Genomic DNA, 11,903 nt, shown 5'->3' with positions numbered 1-11,903 from the left:
CACCAGCTCCTCCCCTCCCCACAGTGAGCCGCACAGTGCAGACAGCGTCCGTCCTGTCACTTTATTATCTTTCTAAATTGTTAAACAGGCACCATTTCCGAGCTTAAAATCCATCCTGCCTCCTTCCAGCATAAGTGATCCCACCCACTGCATAGCTCCACTAGTGCGCGCTGGTTTGGTTGTTGTAGGGTCTCCTGCGAGGGCGGGGCTGTGCGCGCTGGTTTGCTTGTTGTAGGGTCTCCTGCGAGGGTTGGGCTGTGCGGGCTGGTTTGCTTGTTGTAGGGTCTCCTGCGAGGGCGGGGCTGTGCGGGCTGGTTTGGTTGTTGTAGGGTCTCCTGCGAGGGCGGGGCTCTGCGCGCTGGTTTGGTTGTTGTAGGGTCTCCTGCGAGGGTTGGGCTGTGCGGGCTGGTTTGGTTGTTGTAGGGTCTCCTGCGAGGGCGGGGCTGTGCGCGCTGGTTTGCTTGTTGTAGGGTCTCCTGCGAGGGCGGGGCTGTGCGCGCTGGTTTGGTTGTTGTAGGGTCTCCTGCGAGGGCGGGGCTGTGCGCGCTGGTTTGGTTGTTGTAGGGTCTCCTGCGAGGGCGGGGCTGTGCGCGCTGGTTTGGTTGTTGTAGGGTCTCCTGCGAGGGCGGGGCTGTGCGCGCTGGTTTGGTTGTTGTAAGGTCTCCTGCGAGGGTTGGGCTCTGCGCGCTGGTTTGGTTGTTGTAAGGTCTCCTGCGAGGGTTGGGCTCTGCGCGCTGGTTTGTTCTGGTGGGACTGCTGCAGGCATTGCTTTTTTTATTAAAAAATAAAATAATAAATAAAGAGCAATGAACCACCACCTGTTTGAGTTTAAAAGAAAGATACACAGGGACGTAGAAGAAGGGGCGGGTCAATACTGAGCCACCCAAATGTGCCTGTGTCCCTTTAAGAAGTTCCCTCCTGGAAAGGGAACAACCGCTCCTGGGCTTTATGTGGCCGGGACGGTTTGTTTGATGATGATTTTCTGCCTGGTCGCCCGGACATTTGGGTCCGTTGCGGGCGGCCCTGCCCCCAGGGCCGCGGAAGCTGCCGCGTTGGGCAGCCCATGGGCAGTGATGTATTTCTTGTAGGCCTCACGGATGATTTTGAAGGCCCGGATGTTGGAGTAGGGAATGTCGGTGATGGGGTCCCGGTAGACAGCCGGCTTGTGCGTGACGGGGCAGATCTCCTTCACAGGCAGCTTGGGCTGCTTGGCCTTAGGGAAGAAGCGCTCAAAGGTCTCGTCGTCGCTGAAGGTGATGAAGGTGCGAGAGCATTTGCCAGCCTGGGAGGCAGAAGCCTGGGGAGCCTCTGCTGTTTGCTGCGTGTCTTGATCCAACCTGGGGGTGGGGAGAAAACACAGGAATCAGCTCAAGCTTCAAATGCAACAGCGGGAATAAGAACATCCTGGGCTCTGGGGATGAGGGGGCACAAGGACGCACGGGGCTTTTGGGAGGTGCGGGGGAGGGGAGACAAAGCATGTACCAGGCACTTGTGCTCAGTAAAGATCTCCAGGCAACCTCCACATAAGTCAGGGTGCAAACCCCACACAAATCCCATCTTGGGGCAGCTGGTTCTAGCAAAAGGAGGCATGGCCCTGCTTTGTCCAAGCCCGAGTTCTAATCCTACCAGCCCCACCTGGGATACCCTTGGAGTACCGGAGGAGCAAGGGATCAGCATGGGCCTGAGCTGTGTTTGAAACTCAAGCTAGGTCCAGGTGGGAATTCCACAACTGGCCCCATGTCCTCAGCCGGAGACTAACCAGGGCCCAAACACCTGCCACCTCGAGGGATCCAGATCACACTCGTGCTGCTGACGAAGAAGAAATTGGTGGCTGTTGGGACTCAGGATCCAGTTCAGAGAAGCAGCTGAAGGCTGGGACGCCGAAGAGGACTGACTGAGTGGCTCGGGTCTGCAAGATGGGGCTGACGTCTCCCACGAGCTGGCTCAGGGGAATCCCCTAGGAAGTGGGGTTGACACCTGCCAGCCAGAGTGCAGGAGTCAGCAGGGACAGTGAGACCTAGGAGGGAGTTGGTAGCCCATCCCGAGGGGCCAGAGTTCAGGCTAGGGAGATGGGAGGAATAAATACAATCCCCAACACCTACCCTTCCACATCCACGTTCTCCTCCTTCACCCCGAGGTCAGTGATCAGCGGCATGGTCCCCGAGTAGTAGCGGATCACCGGCCCCACGCACTTCCGCTTCTTCTGCACATGCTTCCTCTTGTCAGCTTCCAGCCGCTCGTAGGTTTCTGCAAGGGCGATTGAACCGAGGGTGAACAGAGCAGGGCTTGGAACGATGGGGCAGCTCAGAGAAGACCACCAGTCAATTGTCCGGCTACTGAGCCCGCTCTACTGCCTTCAGAGCTCTGAGCTCTTTACCTCACACTGGGAGGTACCACATGGAACCACTGCAAGAGCCATTAACTGTGACTGTGACTCCAGCATTTCGACAGAGAGATTTGTGCCACACCAGAAGCTCTCAGAGTACAGGTCACAGGTCACCAATGGTCTGTAAACTCCTTCCTGGTGCTCGGAGAACCAAGGAGGGGCACACAGGCTCCCATAAGGGGTGACTAGTAACTGAATGAGCCAGAGACCTCCTGTGTTATGCCTATAATTCTGAACCATTCATGATGGTGAGCAGAGGTGCCTAGGCACGTCTATATATCATCCACAGAACTAATGCTTGGGTAGCATTATCCATGCTTACAGTTGGGGAAACCAAGGCACACAGAGCTGAAATGAATGGCCCTTGGTAGAGCTGGAAATAAAATCCAGGAGTCCAGATTCCACCCCCACACTGCTCTAACCACTAGACTCCACTCTCATTCAAGACCTGGGAACAGAACCCCGGAGTCCTGGCTCCAGGTCCCCTGTTCTAGCTGGGAGATAATACACCCTTCCGGAGCTGGCACTAGAACTTAGGCAGAGGACAAGGTTGGGAATCGTAACACCCATCAGATCATGTTGTCTCCAGTAGAGCAGTACAGCCCTGACTGGTGCGCCAGGCTCCTGCTGCCAACCTGAGTGAAGAGCCTGTGTGTTTCCCAGGGCCTCCTACCCATGTCACTCACCCAGAGACCGCAGGTTAATCTCCTCTGTGATCTTGGCCTCCTCCAGCAGCTCCTCCTGCGTCAGCGGCCTGTCATAGTTCTGCCCCCCCTTCTTGCGCTTCGACTGCACCTGACGCTCCTGGACACGCAGGAAGGTCTGGCGTGTGTGCTCCGTAGTCGACTGGCGCATGTACTTGCGGCCTGTAAGCCCAAGGAGTGGGAGGGAAAGTCAGGACACTGGGTACGGCGGGCAGAGACAGTGTAGCTACCAAGAAACCAGCATAGCAGCCCCACGATGATTCCTCCCTGTTTGTGGATCATAGCTCAGCCCAGCAGTTGTAGTTGAATAACTTTGAATCAAACCTCTGCCCTGCAAATCGATGCAGAAGCTTCGAGAAAACCTTCAGAAACCAGTTTTTCGTCTCACCTAAAGGCAACACATTTGATCCTAATGAGCATCAGCCACACTTACTGTCTCCCACTTCATCCTGGAGTTCCAGGGGCGCAGACTTCTCCTCTCGCGCCTTCTGGGAGCTGCTGGAAGCCGTATCGGGCTTCTTGGGTCTCAGGCTTTTGATGGGCTCCTAGTAGGTTCAGATAAGAGCTGATGTGAGGAAAAAAAGAACCTCCTGGGGGTTTGCTATTTAATGCTGCTTTGGAGAGTTCAACCCCATTTAAATAAAGAGCCACAAGGGATTTTGCAGCTTGTTTTTGCAAGAGGGCCCCTGCCAACATAAACGCCTTTAAAAAGAAAAGTGCTTTGCCTGTATTACTAGTTACACCTTTGATTACAGAAAGAACATTTTCAATCTTTGATTTACTTTGACCATTGCTGCAGTCTGTTTATTATGATCAGTTTCTAATCGCTAGACATCACTCCCTCCAAGAGCCAGCAATAGAACCCATGAGTCCTGACTGCCCATCTCCTGGATAAACATGAGGCCACACTCCATCCCAGAGCTGGAAATAGAACCCAGGAGTCCTGCCCATGAGCCTGCACTCCCACTCCTGAAACACACTAATTGAAAATGCTTTCAGGGTTCTGCTGCTGCCAAGATCATAAATGAAACAGCCTATACATGGAATTGCTGTGAACTCCCCGGCTACCCCCTACACTAGATTACAATCTGGTTGTACTAAGAGTTTTGGCAGCAGCTTTCATGTGGGTCCCTCCCCCAGCCCAACAGGGCTATATCAGAAACAGCAATTAGACAACTGGTGCGTTGAGACCACGGCACGTCATGCTGACTGCGGTTGTTTTGTTGTTTCCTTGTGCGCCCCTGTCTGTATCCACCTAGTGTCTCCTGTCTTGTACTTCAATTGGAAGTTCTTTGGGGCAGAGACCACCATTTTCTTCACTGTCCATACAGCACCCAGCACACTGGGGTCCTGGTCTACAACTAGTGGGTGTTCTTAGGTACTACCCCAATACAGAACCAGAGGCTGGGTCTCCCAGCACCACAACCAGCTGCTCCATCCTTACCTTGTAAGCCTTGGTGACCACCCTGCGTTTCCTCTTGGGCTCGTCATCGTCCTGGTCACTGGCCGGCTCGTCGCCCTCATCAATGTCAAAGTCAGAGTCCACTTCGTCGTCACTGTCCGACTGGTCGCCTTTGTACTCGTCATCTCCCGACTCCTGCCAAGGAGAGGGGGGCAAACGACAGTCACGGCTGACCAGATCCCACTGCCCCTTTGGGAGTCCCGCTCTGCCTCGTGCCCCCACCCAAATCACAGCTGTCCTCCAAGTAGCCCACAGCCCCCCAACTCAGCCTCCACAGGGCCTTGCTGCACTCCCCCACCCCCCAACTCTGCTCCCCAAGGGAGCGATTCCCCCCACGCTGCCCTCCCGGGGCCCCTCACAGCCCCCTCCCCCGGACCTCGGCCCCTCCCCCCGTGCCCTCCCGGTGCCCCTCCCCCGAGCCTCGGCCCCTCCCCCCGCGCCCTCCCGGTGCCCCGCCCCCGGGCCTCTGCCCCTCCCCCCGCGCCCTCCCGGTGCCCCTCCCCCGGGCCTCTGCCCCTCCCCCCGCGCCCTCCCGGTGCCCCGCCCTCTGCCCCTCCCCCCGCGCCCTCCCGGTGCCCCTCCCCCGGGCCTCTGCCCCTCCCGGTGCCCCTCCCCCGGGCCTCTGTCCCCCCCCCGCCCTTCCGGGCCCCCTCACAGCCCCCTCCCCCGGGCCTCGGCTCCCTCTCCAAGACCACCCTCCTGCTCGCCCCACCTCCGTGAAGCCCCCGTAGGTGGTCTGGTAGAACTCATCCTCCTCGGCATTCAGCAGCCCCGCCAGCCGGTTTCCCGCCGTGCGGCGCGGCGCCCTACCCCCCGCCAGGCTCATCCCGCTCCGCCGCCGCCGAGCGACTGCTCCGGCCTGGCCCAGGGGAGAGCGAGCGCAAGCCGAGAGAAATCAGCCCGTCCCGGCGCGGAGCGGAGCGCCGAGAGATCGAGGTGGGAGGAGAGGCCAGGGGAGAACGATCGAGCACTGAGAGATCGATGGAAGCTGGGCGGGGCTTGTGGGGATCTGCACACCTGCTTAGGTCAGGGTTCTATAGGGGGTAGGGTGACCAGACAGCAAATGTGAAAAATCGGGATGGGGGTGGGGGGTAATAGGAGCCTATATAAGAAAAAGACCCAAAAGTCAGGATGGTTCCTATAAAATCAGGACATCTAGTCAGCCTAATATGGGGTCTCCCCTCCACATGCTGACCCAGATTAGCCCTACGTAGCTTGTGAGAGGCACCCAACCCAAGGTCCCTGGGGGCACAACATCTTTTGCCCCTGTGAGAAATCCCATCCACTCCACTGGAAACCAGCCCCCTGCCACTGGCAGTTCTCACCACAGAGACAAGTGACTTCCTGCAGCCACAATGACAGCCACTGGAGCCCTGGGACACTATTGCCAGCCCCCAGCACCCGACAGTCATAGTCAGCTCCACCCCGCAAAAAAACCCACAAGACCAGTTTGATATAAAATCATGATAATATAAAAAATAATCAATGATTGGCCATCTGGTTTTTGAGACTTAAGACATTGTGATTTCCAGCTTTTCTCTGCAGCCACGAGGACTAGAAACCTACTCTTATTATGAGCTGGGGCAGGTGAAACTTTGTTATGGGATGAGTCAAAAGTGTGAATAAATTGCCCATTTAAGCTAAGAGAGAGTGGGGGCCATACTTAAAACAAACCCTAATGAAGTCTACCTAGAGACTAGCAGCACCTACTGAGTTCACCTGGGTATTGGGGGGAAGAGAACACACAGAAACTGAGACCAGACAGAGGAGAGAACTAGAAGCTAACCTGGAGGAATGAACAGCTGAAAGCATGTGGCTGACCCCAGAAGAAACCTGGGGAGAGGTTTTTTGGGTCAGAAGTGCAGGCTGAAAAGCTCGTGCTTGGTGCTATGAGCAACAGAAGCTGTTTCTTGCTATTTGACTCCCTCTGCATTCAGAAGCATAGGACTTGGTATATTCCTTGTAAATAAGCAAAACTGCATCACAGAAATACCTAGCTCCAATTTCTACTCTCCACTGGAACACCCACAGGGCCCTAAGCAGTGACTAGCAAGTTTGGTCAAAAGGGGCAACAGCTGTGGGGACCTTTTTAAAAAAATGAAAGCAAAGAGATTCTCTGTTATGTAATCACATAACTCCAGAAACTGGGGCTTTAAGAGCTGCAAGGCTTGACGTAAAATACCACTGAGATCCGTGCAGCAGCAAGAAAGATAAAGGCAAGAGTTGGAAACACTGCTGGTGGAAGGATACAAAATGGGGACCACTCATGACCCAACAAATCATCAACAGAGCACAAAGAGACACAGCAAAAACTCCCCATCTCATACTGTGCCTCACTGGTTACACCTGTACAACGTAAGCGTAAAACACTACTGTCCCAATTTGATTGCACTTCACACTCGCTTGGCACAGGTGTCAATGGTGATGTGTGGTGCAAAGCCTGAGAGAATCACATAGCTGGAATGAGCAGATGTAACTCCACTGACCAAACCTGGCCTTCAGCTTCAGACCTTGGTCAAGAGGAAATATAATCTCAGACGGTCTGTTGAAGCAAGCTGGCAAATTGCCTAATTATTCTGAGAGCAGTTGTGACCTGATACCTCCTAGTGTTACTGATTGTTTATACCTGGCTCACTTGATTTCCCTGATGTGCTCTTGGTTTTTGCTTTGAAACTGTATCTTGGGGATAAAGACTGAATCAAAACAGGAGCTCTTTAGAACCAGCTCCACTGATTGATATCTCCCATTTTCCCTTTTCCTTGTTTTATTGTTGCTAAAGCTGTTTGCATTTAAACAGGATCATTCACAAGAATTCTATGCCCTGCCATGGTGCCTTCCATCCAAAAATCTCAAAACACTGTACAAACATTAATTAATTATCTCAGCACCCCACTCCCAGGAGGTAGGGTAACCAGATAGCAATTGTGAAAAAATGGGACGGGGGTAGAGGGTAATAGGCGCCGATATAAGAAAAAGTCCCCAAAAACTGGACTGTCCCTTTAAAAATGGGAGGGATGGTCATCCTGCCAGGAGGTAACTCAGCTGTGGGGACCTAACCAATAAAGCAAACCTCAGCCCAAATCACTAAGTTTGAATGCAAGACCATGAATCAGCCTCTGTTTTTGTTGTTGGTGGTGTTTTAATGTGAGTTCAGTCTTGCTAAGAAGTTGTGGGAAACTTTCAAGGAAGCTGATTTGAGTCTGAAGTTTGGCACAAAACCAGGTTTCACATCTTCATATTTCAAGGCCAGGGGGGACCTTTGTGATCATCTAGTCTGACCTCCTGGATTACACAGCCAGAGAACTTCCCCAAAATAATTCCTAGAGCAGATCTTTTAGAAAAACATCCAATCTTGATTAAAAAGTTGCCAGTGATGGGGAATCCACTATGACCCTTGGTACATTTTGAGTGGTGTCAAAACCCATCTTCCCCTTCTGATATTAAAATTCCCCCGCAGCCCAACTGTGATGGCACAAACAGATTTCTGACTGCTAGTGGGAAATAAGACCAATGGGCAGATGTACCCCAATTTAAGGAACAAAGACCCACTGGCCAAACGCACCCTGAGTGTAAATATACTCAATCCCATTGAAGTCAATAGCAGTTGCATCCACTAACACAAGAGATGAATTTGGTCCACAAGGAAAAATAAACCAAATCTCAGATCTCAGCAGAATTGTCTCTGCTGAGGAAGTTTTTCAACATTTTCCACAAGGCATGACTTTATCATGGTGCATTCATTTCTGATCTCCTGACATGATTAACTCATCTTTGTTATAAATCTAGATTTATAATATACCTGGAAGAAACTGACAATACTGAGCTGAAAATGCATGATTAATGAATTATCAGCTAATCTGCTTTGTTGCTAAAATATGTACTGAGAATCTAACTGCTGCTTAGTTTAATTTGGAACCTACAGGGTTTTTCACACCATAGGAAGTTCCATGGCATTTTTCTGAAAGGTCATTTTAAAGGTCTGTTAAGTAGAGAAAACGTTGGCATCTGAGGCCATGTCTACACTACACAATTATGATGACCTAATGAGGGCATACATCCACCGCAGTTGTTGAAGCACTTGTGTGCACACACTTGGCTCCTTGTTTTGGTGGTGTGCGTTGTCACCAGGAGCGCTTGTATCAATTGTATTGCCAGTGTGGGGCATTGTGAGACAGCTCCTGAAAGCCAGTAACAGTTGACATAAGTATCACAAAAAGAAAAGGAGTACTTGTGGCACCTTAGAGACTAACCAATTTATCTGAGCATAAGCTTTCGTAAGCTACAGCTCACTTCATCGGATGCATACTGTGGAAAATACGGAAGATGTTTTTATACACACAAACCATGAAAAAATGGGTGTTTATCACTACAAAAGGTTTTCTCTTCCCCCACCCCACTCTCCTGCTGGTAATAACTTATCTAAAGTGATCACTCTCCTTACAATGTGTATGATAATCAAGGTGGGCCATTTCCAGAGAGAAAACCTTTTGTAGTGATAAACACCCATTTTTTCAGGTTTGTGTGTATAAAAACATCTTCTGTATTTTCCACAGTATGCATCCGATGAAGTGAGCTGTAGCTCACAAAAGCTTATGCTCAAATAAATTGGTTAGTCTCTAAGGTGCCACAAGTCCTCCTTTTCTTTTTGCGAATACAGACTAACACGGCTGTTATTCTGAAACCTGTCATAAGTATCGCAGTGTCTAACACTGCATTGACCTAATTACATTGACCGTGACTCTATGTTGCTTAGGGAGGTGGTTTAACTAAATCGGCATAGCGAGCACGAATTTAAGTGAAGACACTTCCACAGCTAGGTCGACACAAGGCAGCTTACGTCGACCTAACCATGTAGTGTAGACCAGGACTAAATCTAACCTGACTTACCAGGGTTTCAGCTAGTTTCAAGTTTGCTGGAGCCAGTAGCTCCTCCTAGTGTAAGTTGCAAGAAATAACATTTGGAGATTGTATGATACACTCGTTCCATCCTACCTATCTGATCTCACATCCAATCTACTCCTCGCTGCCCTTTTTAAATTTCATCTCTCTCTCTCTCTCAGGTTTGTTGATGGTTACCCTGCATTGGAACGGTATCATTTTAAACCTGCTTTGCACTGATGTAAATGACAACACAACACTCAAGACAATGGGGAGTCCAGAGCGTGCATGTGTTTGGTTGGTTGCATTCGTGGCAATGTATAACCCAGGAGTGACAACAATGGAGGAACTGCTTGAGGCAAGGAATTCAGCACTTTGAGAATCAGATATGATTACATGTAACGGAAAAACAGAAGTGACAGAAAGAGCATGCTATGGCCCTAACCAATAGCCCAGGGTCACCTGCCCTGCTCGGAAACATGTCTGCTATGTGGCAGAGAGTGCAGCTCCAGAATAGGCCTTATCAGCCATCAGCGGACCTACAGATATTTTGAAATAGACAATCCATGAAAGACAATCATCCTCAACTTCAAGGGATTCCCAACGTAGATGATGATGAATGTGAAATAAATAAATCACAAGAATGATCTAGCTATCTCCATACATACATATCTGTCCATGTAGGGTCTTATATTGGTGCCCATCACCATGGTATCTGGGCGCCTGAGGAATGGGCCACATCCTGCTGTGCCCCTAGAATTCATGTTAGTTTCGTGGGAGGTGCAGCACTTCTCAGGATCTGGCTTGTTGAAATTAGCAGGACAGTCTGAGCAGGGTAATGACTTGTTCTACACTGTTCAAATCACCAGCTTGCCCCAACCGGGACGTATGGCCCTCTTCTTATGAAACAACACGCTGGAGCTCCGCTGATTTACAGCAAGTCCAAATTATGTTCTAGCATTGCGACTCAGTCCAGTAACAACACTTACAAAGTGTCCTAATACATTAAGGGCTTAAGCAGTAATCTTTTCGGTACGCGCTGGGTGCTCAGTGATGGATTAGCCATAATTCTGGACTGTTACCAGATAAGGTTTTTTGAACACAATGTGGTTTGCAAAAAACAAAGCCCTCTCTGGAACTGTCTCTTCTCCCTTGCCTCTAGGAGCTTAATCCAAAACCCACTTAAGTCAATGGGAATCTGAATCATCGAAAGAAGAGGTGGAAAAGACCTATTAGATTATCCAGTCCGTCTCCCTGAGACCAGGGAAGATTTGTTCTCTATGGTACATTTTCTAATGCTTTGTCTCATCTAGTTTTAAAAGTCCCCCATGCAATCCAAGAAGTTATTGATGTTTGTAATGTTTGTAAACCGCCTGTCTATCTCCAGAACAGGTACAGCACACTCTATGGGCATTGATGCTCCCACTACAGTAGCAGGGATAATAATCCAAGTGTCCTGGCCAAATTCCAATTTAAGACATAACATCTTTGCTTCCTGTTCTAAATTGGTGCACAGTGTTGCTGTGTGCTGTTAAACAACTGCTGTGTTCCACGCCAGAGGTGGCTGCATATGAATGGTGGAAGAAGCGACTTCTGTATGCCCAGTCTTTCTGTAATTTGTAAAGAGCTTTGGGACTCTTCTGAATGAACAAAACTATAGAAAACTAAGATCATTAACTATCTATCATTTACAGGGAAACCTGGGCTAGCCAAACGGAAACTGTAATGTCAGCAAATCAATTTCAATCACACTTTTCAAAAAATAAAATTCTGGCTTGGAAAACGTTTCTAAATTTCAGTATGTCTACACAGCCGACATTAAAGCGCTTTAACATGGCTGTGTAGTCGCGCGTGTCTCCAGAGCTGGGAGAGAGCTCTCCCAGTGCTGTAACAAAACCACCCCCATGAGGGGAGTAGCTATCAGCACGGTAGCACTGTCTACACGGCCACTTTACAGCACTGAAACTTGCATCGCTCAGGGGGGTGTTTTTTCACACCCCTGAGCAAAGAAAGTTTCAGCACGGTAAGCGGCAGTATAGACAAGGTGTGAGATCATCCACATTTCAGATAATTGGAGTTGGGATCATCAGAGTTTACTTGTATTCTGGAGCACTCACCACTGTCGTATTCAAAGCCAACAGTGTGCTAGCCATGAAAACTTGTAAGAAGACTCGGTCCTTGCCCTGAAGAGCTTGCTATCTAAATACACAACGTACAAATGGAGAATAGAGGAAACCACATAATGAAAAGCAGCGTGATCTGGAATGAATAGTCAATGAAATGAAAAGGTGACAAGTTAAAACCTGATCAAAGGAGATACTTCTTCACACAGTGCGTAGACAGACTGTGGAACCCACTGCTACATGGAATCATTAAGGCCAAGAACTTAGCAAGATTCAAAGAGGGATTGGATATTTCTATGAATAACCAGAATATCTAGAATTAGCATAGTTACTGATAACAACAATTCTGG

General features: G+C 50.0%; 1 protein-coding gene across 1 annotated transcript; it reads right to left on the bottom strand.

The window, feature by feature from the left end:
* Positions 1-47: 47 nt before the first annotated feature.
* Positions 48-5,483, bottom strand: VPS72 (vacuolar protein sorting 72 homolog). The gene is made up of 6 exons (XM_077841455.1): positions 5,265-5,483; positions 4,535-4,687; positions 3,524-3,635; positions 3,073-3,252; positions 2,103-2,247; positions 48-1,337 (listed from the first exon to the last, which is right to left on the bottom strand). The coding sequence occupies exons 1-6, from the start codon at positions 5,376-5,378 to the stop codon at positions 947-949; spliced, it is 1,095 nt and encodes a 364-aa protein (XP_077697581.1). The 5' UTR covers positions 5,379-5,483; the 3' UTR covers positions 48-946.
* Between the last annotated feature and the right edge of the window lie 6,420 nt (positions 5,484-11,903).

The sequence above is a fragment of the Eretmochelys imbricata genome, chromosome 24 (assembly GCF_965152235.1).
Source record: "Eretmochelys imbricata isolate rEreImb1 chromosome 24, rEreImb1.hap1, whole genome shotgun sequence".
NCBI lineage: Eukaryota > Metazoa > Chordata > Testudines > Cheloniidae > Eretmochelys > Eretmochelys imbricata.
Note: the sequence above shows the minus strand (reverse complement) of the source record. Positions and strands in the feature narration are given on the sequence as shown.

What these genes read in the sequence shown, in the direction of transcription:
- VPS72 (XM_077841455.1), bottom strand. Translation starts at nt 5,378, where the DNA reads ATGAGCCTGGCGGGGGGTAGGGCGCCGCGCCGCACGGCGGGAAACCGG. An exon ending in CCTACGGGGGCTTCACGGAG is followed by an intron (nt 4,688 to 5,264) that starts GTGGGGCGAGCA and finishes TCTCCTTGGCAG; the next exon opens with GAGTCGGGAGATGACGAGTA. An exon ending in TGGTCACCAAGGCTTACAAG is followed by an intron (nt 3,636 to 4,534) that starts GTAAGGATGGAG and finishes TGAACCTACTAG; the next exon opens with GAGCCCATCAAAAGCCTGAG.